The sequence below is a fragment of the Coturnix japonica genome, chromosome 3 (assembly GCF_054131305.1).
Source record: "Coturnix japonica strain WE chromosome 3, WE-NBRP24, whole genome shotgun sequence".
NCBI lineage: Eukaryota > Metazoa > Chordata > Aves > Galliformes > Phasianidae > Coturnix > Coturnix japonica.
In genome coordinates, this window is record NC_140665.1 from 27449290 (window position 1) to 27470032 (window position 20743).

General features: G+C 37.2%; 1 protein-coding gene across 6 annotated transcripts in view; it reads right to left on the reverse strand.

Annotated features, from left to right (window-relative positions):
• The window catches only part of BABAM2 (BRISC and BRCA1 A complex member 2), a 151388-nt gene that overhangs the window by 59359 nt on the left and 71286 nt on the right, over positions 1-20743 (reverse strand). For all 6 annotated transcript variants that reach the window (XR_014943879.1, XM_085541209.1, XM_085541208.1 and 3 more), the window contains exon 7: positions 15176-15285. Coding sequence is in view for 5 of the 6 variants with exons in the window: in XM_085541209.1 (XP_085397335.1) it covers positions 15176-15285 (110 nt within the window). In the remaining variant the exon portion in view is untranslated. The remainder of the gene's footprint in view (positions 1-15175; positions 15286-20743) is intronic.

Consider the following 20743-nt stretch of genomic DNA (forward strand, 5'->3'; position numbering starts at 1 on the left):
AAGGTTCAAGGAACAAAAGTAGAAGTGGCAGAGAAGAATGGAACTATCTCATTCTTTTCTGACAAGCAAGTTATCTGAAAAACTATTTAGTCTGCTGGAGGCACCTGAGCTACATAAGTGAAGACATACTTCTCAAACATAAAGGAAATAATTTGCACTGCTGTTCTAATGAACCTGACCAGGTAGCTTTCCGTTAGAGATTAGTGACTGCAATAATATTACTGAAGAGGCTGAAGGTCATGGTTAGATGCACTCATGACACTGTTAAGTACAGCATAACAAGATCTAGGTTATTCCTTATAACAAATATAAGGTTGTATTAAAGTCTGCCAGACCAGTGGCCTGTAACTGTTAAAAACTGTTCTGGAGTATCCCCAAGATGGTAGTGTGATTGATACCTTAAATAGTTTCTAACCATAAAAGATACAATCGTTTTAGGAGAATGTATTATTTTCGTTTTGCAGGTTGATCATACTTGAAAACATATCTGAAATGCAGAGATTTAGTGCCTAGTTAGTGATTTCAAATTCAGTGTATTAGCTGTGGGGAAAAAAAAAAAGAGGACACTCTGGTCTTTACAAGACAAACTTGCTCCCCTTTGGCTTATGTCTCAGCTGTTCCAAACTTCTTACTCTTGAGAGAGTTACAGGCGGCTCCAAAGGAACGAGTAGAGGGGGAATAAAAAAAGGACTCAGTATTAAACAATAAATTTATATTAGTTAAAAGAAACAGGAAGAGATTATTCGTCAAATCCTGGCAAAATGAGAGAACTACGCTACTTGAACAAAGTGACAGAGAATGTAAGAGACTTGGAAAAGCATCTCCAGAGTAGCAGCTTTGAGAATTTGATGTGTGCCAGGGAGGAAAATGGAGACGAGGCAAGAAGGGAAATTTTCATACTTAAGCTATAATCTTGTAAAAACAAAAAGGACCCTTGTATTAGTAGTTGCTGTTTTTCTTCTTCTTCAATATCATACTGGCATCGACCTACTGAAACAAGTTTCTCCACTGGCAGATAAATCATGTAAATACTATACTTCAATAGTTCTGTTGGACACCCTCAACACAAAGCAGCAGTTAAGGTGGACACAGTTGTGATGTTCCAAAAATCAGTTTGTGGGACTGGTATCCTAATGCAGGAAATACAGGTACAATATCAAGATTCTCCACACATTTCATTTTCAAAATACATTTGCATTTATCCTTCCTGAAGATTTAGGTCTCAAATTGTACAAGGAAATTTACAAACTGAACCCATAAATGCCTACTTCAACATTCTGAAGTAAAGTTGAATTCATGTTACTTTGTAGGTATCAATAAGATAAATCCTTGAATAACATCATCTTAATTTAAGAACTGTTTTTTTGTTTTTTTTTTTTCCAGATGCTCAGTAAATGCTCCCCATGACTTCCTGGAAATCATTTTGTCCTCTCAAGTGTTACACATTATTGTCACTCCTATACTACTATGAAGGCACAGAGAAATAAATTTAATTTTAGATAACTGAATTCAGTTTAATGGTACAATCCACAATAGAGATACTACTATGTTGAACAGCTACTTGGGCTTTTTGCAAGGTTATGATAAAGGGGCAATTTGAGGTAATTTCTCCTAGCAACACACTAACAAACTATATGTTTCCACATGCAACACCAAGTTTATGATTAAAGAAATGTAAAAAAACAAACATTTTCCTTATTACAATATCCAACTGACTAGCAAAAGAACTCTCCCAAAATTCAACATATTGGAAGCCATCTTTGAATCATTACTGCCTACTAGGTTTCCACACCTTTTTTCTGACCTCCTTTAGTAGTATTCCATTCTGCTTAGCCTGAAAACAGGAAACAGATTCTCTCCTTTTGTCCTTAAGGATTCTTAAGTTATTCACCTATTTATTTGCTGGTCTAATAAAATCAAAATCTGTGTTGAGAAACTTACCACAAGACCAACTTTAAAATATTCCTTTGGAGGATAGCAACAGTTTCTATGTTATTAATCCAATCAGACAGGTTTATGCCTGTCATCTTTGCCCAGATTTGAACTCCTGTTGCCCAAGAGAACAGAAATTGGTGATGCAGGAAGAAATGCTTAACTGTACAGTATTATTTACTTGTGGCTCAGCAATCAGTTAACCACATATGTGAAGCTCTGCCAAGATGTCCTCCTACAACAAAAGCATTTTCAAAAATCTACAAAAACAAACATAATAGTCAGTAATTGACATGTTTTGGACAGAACATTATTTACCTACTATTGGTTCTTAGAATAGAATCCAGTATTTTTTACAGATTTTTAAGACCGAAGTAAATGAAAAGGCTTTTCTGCTTGCCTTAATGTACAATTATAACCAGACTGCCAATTGCACTATCTATTTATCCCTACATTACTGACATATTCTGGCAGGGGTCAAGGCTCAAAAATATACTCAACCATTAAAAATATCTTTTTCATGGTGGAAGACATACTTCTGTATGTACTGAATATTTTATTTCATTCTCTTAAATAACACCGCTTGAAGAACTACAGTGAAGATGCTAGAGAAACTGCATCACATGTCAATGCACACAAATGCATATAGCCTCCAGACAGCCTATACAGCTAAGGCAGGGCGGTGATTAAGGACCATCACTAAGCAGGAAGACACCTTAGGCCCAACATTTGACCACAGAAGAAAGAGACAACATTTCTAAGCCTATCTACTTTTATTTGGTCCAAACTGACATTAGTCTAAGGGAGTCTCTACTTGGTTCTAGTTTCCTATTAATCAACTCTTTCAGAAATACAACGACATATTCACACATAGTGATGATATTAGGTATTAAGTTATCCCAGCAGGACGCCAGTACAAACATGTTAAAATTTGTGCAAAACTTTACAGATCTGCAGATCAACAAACAAAAACCAGTAAAGGACTGGAAAACATTTTGTCAGTGGAATAGCACAGAGAAAATGGTGCGTATACATTACTTGAACAATTTAATGTCAATCTTTACACATTTTGTCTAGGCCTAACAAAAAATCTCTGATATTCTGGTTGTAACAGACATTTGAGGCATGTCTTCTCAGAAATAATTTTAAAAAGAAAGGATATTTACAAATAAAACATTATCCACAGCTGAAAATTTGACTATTCTAAACATGCAAGTTCTCCTTAACTCCCAAAAGAACTGCAATTGATTACTGTTGTAAAAGACTTCTCCACAAGTCATCTCATTTTCACGCTGTTGTTTAAGAGAATCATGTAATGGCACCAGGTATTACAGGACTATGCACATGTAGCACAAGTGTAAATTGTCCAAGGTAAAACAAGAAGAGTATCAGAAAATAAAGATATATTAGAATGAAACCAAACCAAAATAGAAAATCCTTTCAAAACCACCTCCTTTAATGGGCCAGTTGCATAGAACACATTGCTTCTACAAGGCCTCAACACTGTGTGCCTATAAATTCTGAACACCCCTACATTCTTGACTTTAAAGGGAGTCAGCTGTAGGACCTTGCTAGATGTTAATTAACAAAAAACAGGGAGTTGCCTTGGTGAAAAGTAAACAACATTCCAATTGCACAGTCTGATGTAACATGGGTGGTTGCATCTAGACTCTACCATTAAACTATTAAATAAAATATGCTGAACAGGTTGGGAGAGGAACAAAAATAGAATGCCAGACTTTCACAGCATTAGTAAAACAAAGAAACTCCTTTTTTCTAGCATTTTAAGTGCACTCCATTGGACACAAAGTACTCAGCAAGGCCAATTACACTGCCACAATCAGCACAGAGAAGCATGCTGAGACTAACTAAAGAAAGCAAAATTTACGAGGGAAGCAGGTGGAGTTGACTCTTGATTTGGAGTTAGAATGTAAGAATGGTAGCTCATGGATGAAGTGAAGAAGAAAGGCTGTTCTATGGTAATATCCTGGTAAATGGCATTGTACTATGACACTGTATGACACTGTGAAGACAAACAGCACAGCTTCAGTCCAAAGGGATCTTTATAATCCCCAGGACTGGGCCAAGTGAAACCTTGGGATGCTGAGACCGACCTCCGGAGGAATGTCTCCTCTAAGGAGGGCAGGCAAGCAGCAGGATGGTTCCTCAGAGAGGCTGTGGGATATCCTCTGCGGGAAGTGTCCAAGACTCCAAGACTAGGCTAGACAAAGGCCGAGCTATACAAAACCTGACCTAGCGCTGGCAAATATCCCATGCCAAGCAGGAAGCTGGACGGGATGAGTCAGAGTTCATTTTAAAGAGAAACAATGTTGAAGAAAAAAAAAAGAAAAAAGTAAAATACACATTTTTAAGTGTTGTAAAATAATGTTAGACTGTTTAAAAATAAATAGAGAACAAAGGCGCTGAAATTTAAGACAATGCAAAAAGATTGTTGTGATCATGCTCTGATTCCACCTATCACACAATGAAAAGGGTCCTTGGATTTTTACTGATCAAAGAATGCCTAAACTTTAGATAAGACTTCCTTTGTCCCGATGTACGCTCATCACTCACTTCTCTTTGCAGTTTCTGTGCCAGCTGCAGGAAAAAGTTCTACCAGACATGCAAAGTGACAGAGATAGATACTGCTTAAAAATATAAAAACATTTCCAGAGATCTGTGCAGAGTTAAAGAGAAATGGCCAAAAGGGAAAACAGAACACAAAGACGGAACTTAGAGGATTAAAAAAACAGCAGCAGCCAGTGAGGAAAACTTGAATAGTAGGTGTGTGAACAAAAATAGAGTATAAAACAGAAAATAAAAGGATTTGAGGTGGTTGGAATCAAGTTAAAATCTTCATTATGGCTACAAACGAAATACAGACTGTCTTTTAAGCAATGGAAAAAGTTAACACGATCACTGTGTAAATACATGTACATGCCATCTAACCATTTTAACATTACGGAGTGCAAGAAAAACAAAAAATATCTGGGAAGCCAACCAAAAATATGGCCTAAAGGAATTACCTCCTCAAATTATATCAGCAGAGCACTACTTTCTCTAGAAAGGAGAGGTGAAGAAGAGCAATGGGCTGCTACTGAGGTATGCAACCTTCCAAGACAGACAAATGTTACACAGCTGTTTGGGTTATTATCAAATGCAAAAACAAAGAAAGGAAAGGAAAGAGAACAGCAGCCACAGTAAAAAGCAGAATTGCCTTGCACGCAGTACTTAACATATGGAATAAACAGTACTGAGGGAACACAAGGGAACAATTAGTATAAACGGTTTTGTAAATATCTTGGACAAATCCCAGAAGAAAATAAAACCGAGGAAGACACTGACTAATTCAGAGGAGGGAAGGGGCCTCATGGCTCTTCTGGCCTCCTTATGTCCTTATGTGCCCTGTATTTATATTTGTGTGCTTGCATTATCCAGCATATAGGCTATTTAAGGTCAGAAAAGCATTGCTGTAGCACAGCTGCCTCCAGCAAGTAGAGCCTGACATCACCAACCACACAGAAGAGCACAGCTCTTTTATTGGCTTAAACAGCAAATATCTGCAAGCAGAATTGTTTCGCTCTATTTGTACAGGTTTTTCCACAGTACTATGGCGCGTGCAACCTTGGTATTGACAGAGTTCTGTGCACTGAAATTGTTAAATGGCTTCTTTCCTCACGTACTGTCAGCGGCCACTGACCAGAAACAAGCTGTTAGAATTTAGCTTAAATATCCAACAAAAAAAGAAACTACATTTTCATACACTGAAGATTCAATTCCTGCCAAAATTTAATCTGCCTTTCTTTGTAGGAGGTTTGACAGATAATACACACATGTATCAAATATCGCACATGAGATCTGCAATAAAATCCTACGATACTCGTTTGACACACACGTATGTTTGCTAAACTACACATAAAATATTCCAGACTTTTTCCATTAACACAGTGGCAACACAATTTGCAGAAGCAGTGAAGGACTAGAACAGCTTATTAACCCACTGAAATGGAAGGGTATCAAACCACAGTTACTCCATGACAGGGTTGATAGCCGCCACGCAGAAGCATTTCCAGGTATTTTCCAGAATTCAGTAGATACCTCAGTGACTGCACCAACCTCCTCCTCCCCACCCACCCAACAACAACAAAACAAAAACAAACAAACATGCCCAGGCATCCCTCCCAGCATACAGGAGGTTGGCTCTTAATCACCCAGATCAAAGGCCTGGGGGAGTACTCAAACTGCTGCTCCCTGCCCAAGCGATCACGGTTTCTCCCAGTGAAAATCAAGGTGCAAAGTGGCATGTTGTGCATCCAGGTCTTGCCCTGATAATGGCTTTGAATTTGATGAGGGTGCAGAGACAAGTCCCACAGTTCAGCCAAAGCCTGCAGCAACTTGAAGATAGCCAAAGAATTCACTGATATACAGTGAAACGCAGCAGGGAGCCGTTAACACTCATTTTTCCATACAGAAGAGGACTACAGGTACATATATATTTTTTCCTGAGTACTACACAACTCCCTGGACGTAATTTCTAACTACTTCTGAGTTTCTTCCAAGTTGCAGATTAATGAGGTCCAGCCTGTTCCCAAGACGTGCCGGTTGTAAAAGAAGGAAAGATAAAATGTACAGAAGTCACACTAAGCCCTGTTCTGTACAGTTTTCCTTTTAGCTGTCTCCATTTTCTGCACAAATCACTTCACAAGTTTTCCAAGAAGTGAAACTACAAAACACAATCTCCATTCCATTACAATAAAAACTTCTCTAAGAGGCATACAAACTGCACTCTTTTTAAAAAGTAAGTTGAAGTTCAGAATGTCTGTTTTAGTTTCAAATTCAACAAATCCTCACTTTTGGGGATTCCCCAAGAATAACCTCTCAGGAAAAAGTTCTCAATATTTCTGAAGGGTAATCTGCTATAAAGGAACCGACTATTCAAAACCAAGTTTCATAGGTGGGAATATGCTTTTTATACATATTTCCAGTGCAAGTCCAATGTGCAAGAGCAGAAAGCAAACAGGGCTTCAACTAACATCCACACAAACTACTAGCAGCAGTAGTAATAGGACATACTGTAGCCTTATATGACATCAGCAATATGATGAGTCACATTCTTGACAACAACTTGGAAAAACGAAACCCAGTAGTCGTGATGCAAAAATCAAACACAATTTATTTTACGGAAACAGCATCTTACTATGACAGATAATTAAGTAGGAACTAATTTAAAGAAGATGTTAAGATGAAAAAGTAAATGGATTAATGTCAGAAAAGACTGAGGTGAAAAGCACTAAAATCTTAGGTGGTACTTAGTTCCGCTGCAGGGTGGGGAAGTTTAGAGGAAAATAACTGGGTAGGAGTGGTAGGATTGTAGTGTTAGGCTGAAGTGTGATCTAAGAGAATGAGGAAGCATAACATGTGAGATGCTAATTGCATGGAAAAACAGTATTTGAGGAATGCGAAGGGAACAGGAAAAAACACAAAGGTTGTGAAAATTGCTTCTCAGAGGTGTCTAAATGCCCTCCCCAGCTATGTACGTTGGAGTATGTTTTCAGCCTAGCCACGATTGCAGGACAGAAGAATTAGATAGTCCAAAAGGACTCCAGTGCAAGAAGCTGTGGACCATGAAACAACAGACTTGTATTCTGTTACTGGCTCTGCCTTTGACTTTCTGGATGACAGCAATTTCCATTAACTATCAGTTTTGCTCCTAAAAGGTATAATGTTAATGACCTCTGTTGTATGCATGACCTCAAATAAATTATATTCATTATTAGCTAGACACTCCAGCTGAGTTTGTGATATGTACCAACTATTGTTAATCCCACTAAGAAAACTTCTCTTGGTTATAAAACAAAGGAATGCCCCATCACAACCAAGCTTAGAAAGAGTCTTTCTTATCTGCAAGTTAAGACAACCCAGCCACCTTTAGTGCTCTTCCAGTAACACCTTGTCAGCGCAAATGAAGTCACATCAGCTATTTAGTGCCCAGGAAACTCTTACTCTGCATTTTCATTCTAACAGCAACCGTGGCCCTAAATCAACTCTGAAGAGCACCCCAGCTCTGAACAAGGCTTTGTGGTAATCTCAAAAGATACATTTTGATCTGTTCTTTTGATCCCAAACACAATGGGGAGCTGAGGCTGAGATCTCTTCCCCATTGATCCCTCCTTCCACACTTTCCTTGCACTGAAGCTACTCCACATGCTCCTTGTGTCACACTTCCAATATCACCCAAGGTACCCACTGAAAAGGCAGCACACAGATCAGGGAAAGAAAAATACCACAGTAGCAATGAATACTGACATGCCTGGCCTTGGCTTATTTTAATTCTGAGTTTCATGCATTTTAGCAGTTGGTTTGAAAATCCTTAATTTATCAGTTCTAAGTGTACAGAGGTTTGCACTTACCGAACATTAGCATCTGGAAGGAAGCACTGAAAGTAGCTAACTTTTTATTAAATGTTTTGAATAATAGAATAGGAAAAGTCTGAAGATAGACTACTACAATGTGCAGCAGCTTGCAATTACAGTGAAGTTCTCTGAAAACAAATGACTTAGTCACCATATTCAAAAGTAAGCCACATATCCCAAACGTGCAAAAATCCACTTCAGTAAAGCGGATTTTGTAACAAGATAATGTCATATTCCGTAGCAGTGGGTTTTGAATTACAAGAACTGGGAAAAATACACACATGGCAACAATAGCAGTTTCAAAAAATACACAAGGAAACTCGTGTCGAGGAAACGGTTGAGTAAAAGTACCTTTCTCTAATCGTGACATTTGCTGTCAAGGCAAATTCTAATCAACTCCCTGTGGCTACCACTCCTCAGCTTTGGTAATAAATATGCAGTTGGAACCGATACTGTTGAACAGCAAAAACTCAACTTTGAGCTTCAAGAAAAACCCTCCATAACTTGCTTACGTGATTACATTTAAGGATAAATTACCTGGAGTCTCATTCCTTGGAAATATCAATTCACAGACTCCATTCAACTGCAATCTCTGGTCAGAGTAACTAATTTTACAGCAGTCACTTCAGAGAATTCACACTGACTCCAGAGCTAGGCCACATAGTTCTGTAGAACAAACAATTACATTAAAATACAAAACATTCCTATTAATTTCTAGGTAAAAAAAAAACAAACATCATCTGCAGCAAATATATTTTAGTACAAACATGGATACTCTTCTCAGCAGGCTTCATTTCCCCTATAAAAACCTATCAGGAAACAATGATGAAATCTGCTATGCATGCTCTAATGTACTGGGAAAACAGCTGAGAAAGGAACTTAAGTAATACACATCAAGGATTTCAGAATGGCAGCGAAATACCCTTCAGCATATGCAACAGTAAAGCCAAAAACACTCAACATATCAAGAAATACATAAGTGCCTTTGTGAAACCAAAATGATTCTCAGTACCAAAGTAAAGGACACATAATCCAAACAACTCCCAGAAAACAATTAACAAAAAAATTCCAACTGCAAATACAAGGTCAGATTTCAGATGTATTAAATACTGGTCCAGCTAGTAACAGAGACAATAGCAATTCGTAATCTCATTGCTAAAATTAGACCTTCTCTGGAGATATTCAAGACCCGCCTGGATGCAAATATGTTCAGCCTGCTGTAGGGGGCCTGATTTGCCCCACTGTTGGACTTGATAATCTCTGGATGTCCCTTCCAGCCTCTAAAATACTGTGATTCTGACCAATTAAAAACACTTCTGAGAACCTCAATGTACCAGGATACATCTGATGATATGAGCAGCAGTAAAGATTCAGGAACAACTTTATGAATAGTACTGTGTGACATCCAAAAGAAGCATTACTTTGTTTCCTTTCTTCCCTCACCATTATCACTCTTGTAGGAGATAAAAACACCTAGAAGCAGAGCGATATTGTATTTTCTTACTCAGATTTCTGTACATATTTTTCTGCTTTACAAGAAAGTCCTTTAAGATGTAAAGCAATTACTGTAACATGTCAAAATACGCATCTGTCAGGTTACAAAGAGTAAGCTTACAAGACCCCAGGAAGGACACAGATCTGCAGAAGTCTCTGTAATCTGAACCCCATCCGGGCAATTGCAATACCACTGCTATCATATTACAAATTAAATGAGATAGAACTTCAAGGCATCAACAGGCTACAGTTTAAGAAGACTGGACTGATGAGGACATGGCAAAGACAGCAGTCGAGAGATTTTACCAATTCACTGGCCAGGCCCTGCAAGGAGAGGCATGACCAAAGTGGGCTTATTGGAAGATAATGTCCTGCAAAATCAATTACAACTCTGGTTTCCTTTGTCTGCAAAGATGCTCTGGGATTTGAAAAAGTCATGGACTGCATTGGCTCTCTGCTAACAGTTCCAAAGAATTCATGAGTGTTACTGGAGGAATAATTGAGTGTTATTTGGAGGAATAAACACATTTTAACTTGCCAAACAGAGGACCTTGCTTCTGTCTTCTACAGACAGATAAAAAGGCATACATACAACCAGTTATGTAGAGACAGTAAACTTCCACTAACTGTAAGACAGTAGGCTTCAGCCAATGATATGCACTCACCCCTACGGCACACTAACTAGCATGAGGTGAAGCCTTCACAATGCCCCTGCATCTTTGCATCTAAAATGCAGCAAGAGACAAATCCAGCACGTGCTATAAATGGAGAATATTGGATGCTTTTCCTCCTTCAGCTCCCAGCAACCACAACAGAAAGAACAGCAAAAAGATGGGAAACAATACCTCAAAGCAAATGCATGTTTTATCTTCTTTTCTGTTCTTTTTTTTTTTTTCATTGGGGAAAAACAGATAGAAACATTCAAATTCTAAATGTTCAGACTAGCTTCTTGTTATTTTTCCTTGTCCATATGAGAAGGTTAAGCACAGTCACCGAACTTTGAATTCCATCCTCAGTCACGAAGAACCCTCTGGCACAGCTCCCAGACTCGTAAAAAATGACCATTTCAGTCCCTAAAGCATGGAGCCTGATCCATTAAAGCAAAACAAGTTCTACTGACAGCTGGTTTTCTTAGCATATTCACGTCCATGTATTTATCAGAGAAAAGCCCTCCAGGACAACAGTGTTTATTACAGGATTATTTCTGTGAATCCAGGGAACAAAGAATCCACTGAGCAACAGTGTTTCGACTCTTATTTCTTTTTTCTTAAAATGTGAACCAAGATAAACCCACTTTTATTCATTTATTTATTTATTAATATGGACTACCCATGAAGATAAAAGACATTAAAACTTGTTTTTTATCATTAAAAAAATATGATTTCTGATCCACATTAATGCATAGTACACTGACAAACATTTTAATATAGAAATTAACTGCTCAGACTCTTTCCCATTTCCTGGATTCAGATTCTGGTCACTTTTAGCAAACAGAAAGCAAAGAGACAACAGACTTTTAATCATAAATTTCCTATCCATAGGGATACCTAGTCTTCTATCACTGAGAAAGGTAATTTGAGCAAGCAAGAGGTCTTATAGTGAGAGACTTTTTGAATAATGTATAGAAATATGGCAGAGACATAAAAGGTAGTAAGTCCAGAATAGTGCACACAATAGTGCAGGCAAAGCCTCAGAATACCTCTGTGGCTAACCTAGGAGAAAGAGGTCAAGTGGATCAGCACATGGGGAGCTTTGGGTACCGATACCACTCAGCTCTGAACCTTTCCCCAAAGCAGAACAGCTGGAAGCTGGGGAAGAGGAGTATCCTGTGAGCACCTCTGCTCCCGGAGGACCAGCTAAGCACACATGGATGCTGACAAGCACCAACCTCTCAAGCTGGGTGGCCAGTCTGTGAGGTTTACCAGCACATCATTTTCTCCAAAAGCGTGCAGAAGCTTGTTATTATGATACTACCGGAGTAGTATCATAATTTTGTTGGTTTTTTTTTTTTTTGGCTTTCTGGTTGTATTTATATATATTATACATATATATACACGCACATATAAATACATAAACCACAATGTATGATCAGCATCCCATGCATCAATCTGAATGAATCTACTTTTCAAAATCATTAAAAGCAACTGCTATTAGCTCTGTCTGTCTACTGTCTATGAGCTGGTTTTGTGGTTTTTTTTGTTGGCTAGTTTTTCAATTGTAAGACCTGGACTTCACACTCTTTGCAATCAAGTAAATGGAATACCAGTATCGACACCTGGACAAGCAGCAATACCTCTGCACTGCATTTTTATCTCCTGCTAAAAGACAACCCTTTTCAAATCTAGCATCTCAGCTCCAAACCATAAAAAATGGGCATTTCTCTGATTTCACAAATCTCTTTGAGAGTCTATGACTACGAGCTATCAGTCTTACTAGTACCATGTTTATCATTCAACTAAAAATAGATCAAATGTGCTTTACAATAACACTTCAAAACAAAAACACTGTATTCATATTGCTATGGCTCAAATTTGCTGACAAGATCTGTGGGTAAGTGTCATTTTTAGAAAATGCAATGTAGGAACACATATTTATATGGTAGAGCACAAAAGCAATGAAAACCCCTGGGAAAGCCGGAGATAACTCACATTACGCAGACAGTTTACTCCTATTTCTCTCCAAAGCTGAGGCATTTTTATCTGCAAATGTTTTCTTATACATCAAGACAATGCTATTCCTGTTTGCTTGTTCTTCCTAAGGTGAACAGAGTTAGTATTAACAAAATAATTGTGGGAATTTGGTATTTTTCCTGTTTTATTTAATACTTGGGAAGGTTATGTGGGGAACTGTCAACTACTAATTATTCTACCTCAAAATCTGATGCATAAAAAAAAATACACTAGTAATTTGCTTACATGGTGCTTGTAGATGCAATTATTGTTAGCAGCGGGAAAGAACTTTTATAAGCAGAACACAATTCAAATGCAAAATGCCATGGCCTCAAGTCATTAAAACTAATCCTCAGGGCCCTTTGAGGCTTTTTGTACTTTTGGCAAAAAGTATAAAGAAATACGCATCGTTGCTTCAGTTCCCAAACATTGGAAAGTTAAATATCTGGACTGTCAGCCTCTGCTAAACAGAACAGAGATTGATTTGGGAAAGAATAAAAGACAAATGTATCTTTGTTATTATAGCTCAACTGAACTAACACTGAAAACATACCTATGCATTTTTTCACAGAACAAGAGAAGGTTTAGATTAGACATAAGGAAAAACTTATTTTTCTCTTAGAGTGGTCAGGCACTGGAATGGTTGCCTGGGGAGGTGGCAGAGTCACCGTCCCTGCAGTGTTCAAGAGGCGTATGGATGAGGAGCTATGAGATATGGTTTAGTATCGTGTGGTAGCAATGGTAATGGGAGGACAGTTGGACTGGATGATCTTGTAGGTCCTTTCCAACCTTGTGATTCTATGATTCTGTGATAAAAAGTAGCTACTATAATACAGGAAAGTGCGGCAGCTCACAATCAAGCAAATCAACTTGCACTGGAAGTAAGAGACGTTAACACTGCATTTGGTTACTTTGAAAAGTAACAGTGAACTGGAATCATAAGTAAGCAATCTTGTTCCCTCTCAGCTCTTAGGTAATTACGGATTACCAGTATCTAGACTTCATGATGAATATTTTTAGCAAGGACAGACTGAAACAGAGCCAGGCTTTCTGGGTGAAGTATCTCCAAGTTTGATACACAGATAACATGACAGGGCATAGCTTGGAACTTCAGGGAATACTGGCATAATTTTAAAATGACTTTGTATGATATAAATCATAAAGCAATAAATACATCAAATGTATCAGGTATGTACTAACACCATCCAAATATCATTCTGTTATACTGCTGAACACAGAACATTTAAAATCAGATGTTCTTTAAAGCACTGAAAGAAAATGCAATATTTTATGGAAAACAAAGTGCACTTTCATCTTGTTACTCTGCTTTGCTACTGTCTTTCTAACGACACTACTGGAAAATGGAAAAAATCAGCAATACATTAATTAGCACAAAGGTAATTTACATATATATGCCTGGGTGGCCTAAGATACATTTTATAGTCAACATGTGACTAGAGCTGAAAATACAACAGAAACTAGTGATAGCCCATCTGCCATTAACAGCAGCTGAGAAAAGAATTCTTTGGAACACTGATGGATAACTACACGTTTAACTACAATTATGCTCTCAACTGTTGATAAAAGGTAGCAAATAGACAAAAACAAGAAAATGGAGAAGTTGCTAAACATATTGTTCACGCGTTCATATATTAACATGTGTACGTGTAATCTGCATTTTCTTAAATAAACCAAAAATTGGGAAGTCTTCTGTTTTTATCTAAATCAAACCTTGAATTTCCTTTTTTAGATGGCACCCACCATCATATCCAGACCAATGCCCTGCTGAGTGAAACCTCAACTTCTCTACCAGGAAGTGCTATCACCAGTTCAAAGGAAAGTCACTGCAGTACTGACCAGATACTGGTTAGTACTGATATTTATCTGTTTATATCAGATAAACAAATTATTATATATCAGATAAACAAATTATTACTGATATTGTGTTAAATTTCCTTGACTGGTGAACACCTGAAATGTCTAGTGCAGTTACTTTTTTTGAACAGACAATGCACTGAAATAGGAGGAGCACTAAAGGCATTCTTAATTCCAGAAACAGAAGAGCAATTTAATGAAAACGGACTGACTTCATTCCACGTTAGAAGTTTTTCAGCAATGGTGTTTGTCAACTGCACTGTCCAACAACCTTAACATTAAATATTCAGATATTCTTCTGGAAAAAAGTAATATTGTAAGGATGCAAATTCATAAAACACAGTTAAAAAAGCCCTTGGCCTTCTACAACTCTTTAACCAAAGGAGTTACGTATATTCAGAGAACTTATCCATACACATGTATGCATCATCCCTCAATGAAAAAATAATTAAATATTACTCCTCAAAAAAGATATCAGTGTGTTGTACCATAGGAGACAATCAAAATATAGTGCTACAGGAAAACTCAGCATGATACGCTTCATGGATTAATACGGTACTACATGTGGCCAACGATGCCATTTCTTCATCCGTATGTGATCCAGTCACAGATAAAGAACAAGCAAGATGATGGTCTGTCATTTCTTCACCACACATACACACATACACTTGCAGTAAGCAAATAACTTGAAACAGTTTAAAGCCTTCTCGCCCAGCCAACATTTCTCAGGGAAGATACGAACAGTTCAAAGATGAAATAAAAAAACACTCCAGAACAAACTGTATCACTTACTGTTCAATACGTGGAGACAGATACAGCTTAGGAAAAACCTGAGTAGCTTCTGCATCCTCAAAACTAACAGAGAGAAGTGCAACATCTTCTCCAGGATCTTCATTCACATCCTGTACATAAAAATAAGAAAAGACAAAAGAAAGACAACAAAATGAATACTTGTAAACTTACAGATAACAAGTCGGTCAAGTACCAATTTATTTAAGAGATGCTTTAATGGGGAATCAAAAGTGTGACTGCTGAAAAATAGGTTGAAAATTTCTTACTGTATTTACTTGAGAGATATTCTGCAGTGCTTAATTCCAAGTATCAAAATAAAATTACTTATTAGTTAGCAAGTACAGTAATGTAGCTCTTCTTCAGATGGCAGAAAAACATATTTAAGTAAATGTGCAGATTTCACTGGTAAGAATTCTCAGTTCACTATTATGATCAGACACAAATGCCAAGGAATTTTATGTTAGAGTATCATAGAATTAGGACCACAGACTTCACATTTGTTATTTTTCGGACAAGTGCATGATACATGAGTTCTGCTGTACTCAACTCCTTTGCTTTGAAGAATTTTTTTTGCAGTTAGAAATTTGTGTCTAGAAGTCACTGTTCTTGAGCTTACCACAAACTGCATTACTTTCAGAAGACTGTATGCATAATAAAGAATATTGTAAAAACATATATATATATTTATATATATTATAAAAATTATATATTATAAATATAATATATATATTTATACTGACTGTCCTAACACTTAGCATGGATATATATATATCCATATCTATCCATGCTAAGTGTTAGGACAGTCAGTATAAATGCATTCAGCATTCAGTTAAGGCTCCCTTTGCACCAGAACAATCAGGCATGATATTGAGATCAAGAAGAACACATTTTGTTTCTGGATAAGACCTGGTATCTCTGCACCTCGTGAATCGCATACAGGCCAGATAGCTGAGTATCTGCTGAATACAACTGCATTTGAGCTCCCAACGTTGTGTTAGAGCTGTGAATTAGCAGTACCAGCACCTCCACCTAGCAGAAGTAATACTGTGCCACTTGCTGCAAACAAACAGAAGTCCCTTAACATGTTTGCGCATATGTACATAGCAACTTGCCAAGATGCATTTGTTTTTATCCGTTTTGGAAAACTATGAGAGGAAACAGATAACCCAGCAGATCTGCACTCAGTGCAGGATCAACATGGTACAGCGTGCCCTGGTGTGGTCTGTCATTCACGCAGCTGGGAGGAAGGAACATGCAAACCACTTAAGACATTGTTCGAAGATCCTGCCCAATCTGGGAGGAAAAAGGCAACTGCTGAGTGGTTTCAGGAAGACAATCTCGTGCCACGTGAAGCTTTGGCAGGACTGGAACTGTTAACGTCCAGAGAGACTTGCTGCATGTTACCTACTACGTGCAGAACACAACATGCCAAGAAACTTAGTGATAAGCTGCAAGGAAGAGTGGGTCTTAAAAAACAACAAAACAACCTAATTGTCTTGCATGAAAAATGGGACAGAACTGGCAGTGTTTTCTTAAATTCTGCCATGGTGTACTGCTCAATTTTAGCAGCTGAAAGAAAAGTGTACTCCTAGGAATGGCTCTAAAATGGTTACAGGCACAGTTGGGTTGGGAACGAAACACTGCCTTAAGGTGCAGTTGCAGGATAACCCTCCATATCAGTATTAAGGATGAGAATAAACCACTTTCATTGTGGGTACCATCAGTTTACAGACAGGGTTTCACTGCTGTAGCCAAGTATGGCATCAATTCAACTTTTACAATTAATTTGCAAACTGTTGATAAAATGAAAAGAACTATTAATATTAACAGATATGCTGATTATTAAAGATATCCTGTAAGAGGCATTCTTCAAGAGGTGATAAGTATATATAGTACATTCCCATGTACATAGATAGCTCTCTCAAGACCGCATTCTTTTTCTTGTAATTCCTGTCAAATTACTTATTTGTAGAAAGGAGAATCTATGTGCTTTTCATAAGCAGTTTGGACAAAACTAAATCTACTTAATGCTTAATTAGTGAACGTCACTACAACATCCATTACCCCTTACAGTATTATTACAATGTATTCCTGCACTCACTTATAACTACTTTAATATGAAAACTCATAGCAGAAAAGTAAACAAAAACGTAAATAAACGTAGCATCTAGACATGTTGAGATGCAATAAGCTGATGTGTGCATTAAGAACAACAAACTGCAACATAATATTTTTCATTCACAAAACTAATACACAACTACTGCTGCCAGCACATCACCAAATTATATTCATATAGCTACTGTCCAATGCAAGTCTGAATAAAGCAATTAGCATTCATCTCTAACTCTTTTTGAGTAGATGTATATTTTTACCTTTAAATCTGCAAAGTTAAAATTGTAGCTAAAAAAAAAAAAAAAAAAAAAACACAACAAAAAACAGACAGCATTCCCATAGGTTTTAAAAAGACACAATGCAGTTACACTAGAGAGTTGCTCAACCTGGTTGCTCAGACGGCCAGAGATTTATGGTGAAGTCCCTTTGTATTTGCATGATAGTGATTATTTCTTTCAGACTTTGTTCCTTTTATTTATGCAAGGATCTGCTTGGTAGAACTGCATTTATCCTTAGTATGTCTGTTACAACTGTCATTTATAAAACTAAATAAAAAACACATGTCCAACAGATAAACTGTAGAGAGACTTTTAAATGAACAGAGCTTTTTGATGTTGTCTGTGCCAGTCACGGCTTAACTCCTTCAGTAATATTTCTTCTGGTTGTTTCTACAAACTTGTTAATCACCAGGTGAAACGATGCATGTCTGTAGAAGTAGGGAATGACATTTTCCCAGCACAAGGGCTGATATCCTTCCCTTGCATCAAAGAGTCCAAAGGCAAAGGCTGTTTATACACCCCTTATCAAATTCTCACTGGCAATGTCTTGTCTTCCCTTTTCCCATTTCAGCATGTCTGTTTCCCTCAAAAACAAACAGGCAACTTTTAAACAAAGCAGCAAAACACAATCACCTCTATTTTTATTTATTATTTTTATTTTTTTTACTTTTCAGTTAGCATCAAGAGAAAGAATAACATTCAGCTGCTTCTCCAAGTCTATTCCCTTTTAGAACACAAAAGGGGCTGCTGAACTCCAGTCACATAACATTTTTATAATCCAAACAGCCAAGTTGATGTTCGTAATTTGTGTTTAACCCACCCCACTTACTGCGGAAGGATTTTATTAAAACAAGTAATTCTACGTTTACAAAAAATAAGAATGGCAATTTCATATAAAAATTAGCATCCAACACTAGAACTGCCATGGTAGAGTGCTGGTTCATACTCACAGAACTTTTTCTACCTATGACTTCATGTAAGGTATTATTAAACTGATCTTGCACAGAATGGAGGATACATCCTGGGCCACAGGAATTTTGAGGTTTGAAAATTGAATGTTTCAAAAAACAAAAAAACATCTGAGAGCATTAGCTAAGCATATGATAATGCACACATAGATTTTCCATAATAGTCTTATGATTGCTAATAAAAATCTCTAGCATATGATAATATAAAAGATCCAACAGCAGTTTACATGGTGTCTTTCTGTCATCCTGTTATGGTGTGTCTCTGTGTCAAAAAATAATCTTTTCCTCATTACAGAAAACAAATCAGACATGAAAAAATATGAACAATTAAAAACAATTTTCTATCTCAAGAACTGTGTTTTCCTATCTTCCTAAAAAACTTGTAGAGCTGATTTTTGCAGCTAAAAGTTCCATAGTGCCCTGGAACTGTAAGTATACATAGTAAAGAAAAAAAAACAACATACTTTCCAACTCATGCTTTAGTTCAGTTTGGTTTTTTGCTTTTTGTGTGTGTGCGGGGGGGGGGGGGGGGGGGGGGGGTTGAGAGGGGAGGAAGAGTTTTTGTTTTCTACAGGGAAAGCATAAACAGAAAACTCATGATATTTCATTCAAATTTACTCTTTGTCTATTTAGCCAGTGCAGATGAAATGCTCATTAAACACGTAAGTCTCAAGGCACTGTAAGTCTCAAGACTTAAATATCCTATTTTTAATTGTATCAGCACTGTCTAAACAACTATTTGTTAGATGTCATTCATACCAAGCTAAATTCACATCCAAAAGCACACTACAATGTTTACAGTTGCTCTGTTTGCAGAACACTTCATATTTTCAGAAAGTTAGTATGATTTGTGTATGAAAATCATCAAAAACCCTTTAAGCAAATCATCTAAAGGTCATTGTTTTCTTGTATCCTACCTACTGTAATTGAAAACTGGGAATTTACTGGAACTGACAATTTATTATGAGTCAGATGGTTGATAGCCAGTCCAACCAAAACATCTGCTCCACACAGTCACAACTGCTATAACCCATTTCCTCTTTTGCCTGGAGTCCAACCAAGTTTTACATTAGAGCTTAAAGATGCAGATTCTGAAAAATAAGTTATTACCTTTTTAAGTTATCAAGAGAAAACAATCTCCTTGCTTCCTTTTATTACAATATTCTTTCAAGAAGAGGTATTTTTATTACTGGCACGGAACAACCTGGGCAGTGCCAGGACTTGCTCTTCAGTTCAAGTGGAACACTTGAGAGGTGGAGGCTATAAGATGGGGGGACAAAAGCATGTAGTGGGCTAAGGTATAAAAGTCAGGTTAACTCTAAAGAAAGAACAAGGGAAAGAAACATCAGATTTGGTGGAAGGGATGGGAAAAGCTGTATCAGAAGAGAGTACTGCTGTGCTTCACAAATGACAAGCAATTCTGGATCTCAGGACTGAACTTAACAGGTGATATTTTGTGATACATACCTGTTTCAGGATCATGCTGACTAACAACTGAGAAAGAAACAAATGAATTTGTTTTTGAAACTGAAATATGAATTGTATCAGAGTAGAATACGTACTGACGTTTGCTTTACCAGTACCAATAGGCTACTTGCATGATAATGGTAAGCAATATTTGGCCGTTTTCTTCCAAATGACTGCATGCAGCAATATGAAAAATAGCCATCACAGCACAAGCAACCCTTAAAGCATAGGAACTTCACTAGCCAGCTTGATACAAGTAGTTACATGTTCTCCAAACCTTCTTCTATATTTAATGTTTGCTTGTTTTTAAAATAACAAAACATGCTAGGCGAATGTAGGCTAAGGAATGTGAAGTAGCAAATGAGCCTAAGAAATCTGCTTCACTCTAGGGAGAATATGTAATTATACCAGGAAATTCTTTCTACTATCTTCCAGGAAATCCACCAGGTCTGATCAAGGATTGCTTATTCTTTAAATAGGATCTTGAATGAAAACAAAGGCAGTCACCTTGCATGCACTGCCCACAGTACTGAAATGTTCTAAAAACAGTCCTTTTCCCAGGGTACGACAACAAAACTCTTGCCTAACTCAGTCAGGGCAAAGGAATGGTTTAAGCTGAGAGTAATTCCTATTATAAAAGAAACTCGAAAATCATAGTCTGGGAAGAACTTTGAAGAATCTGAAGAGATAATTTTAGGACAGTATACTGGACTTTTTCATGAAAATAAAATTAAATGATTATG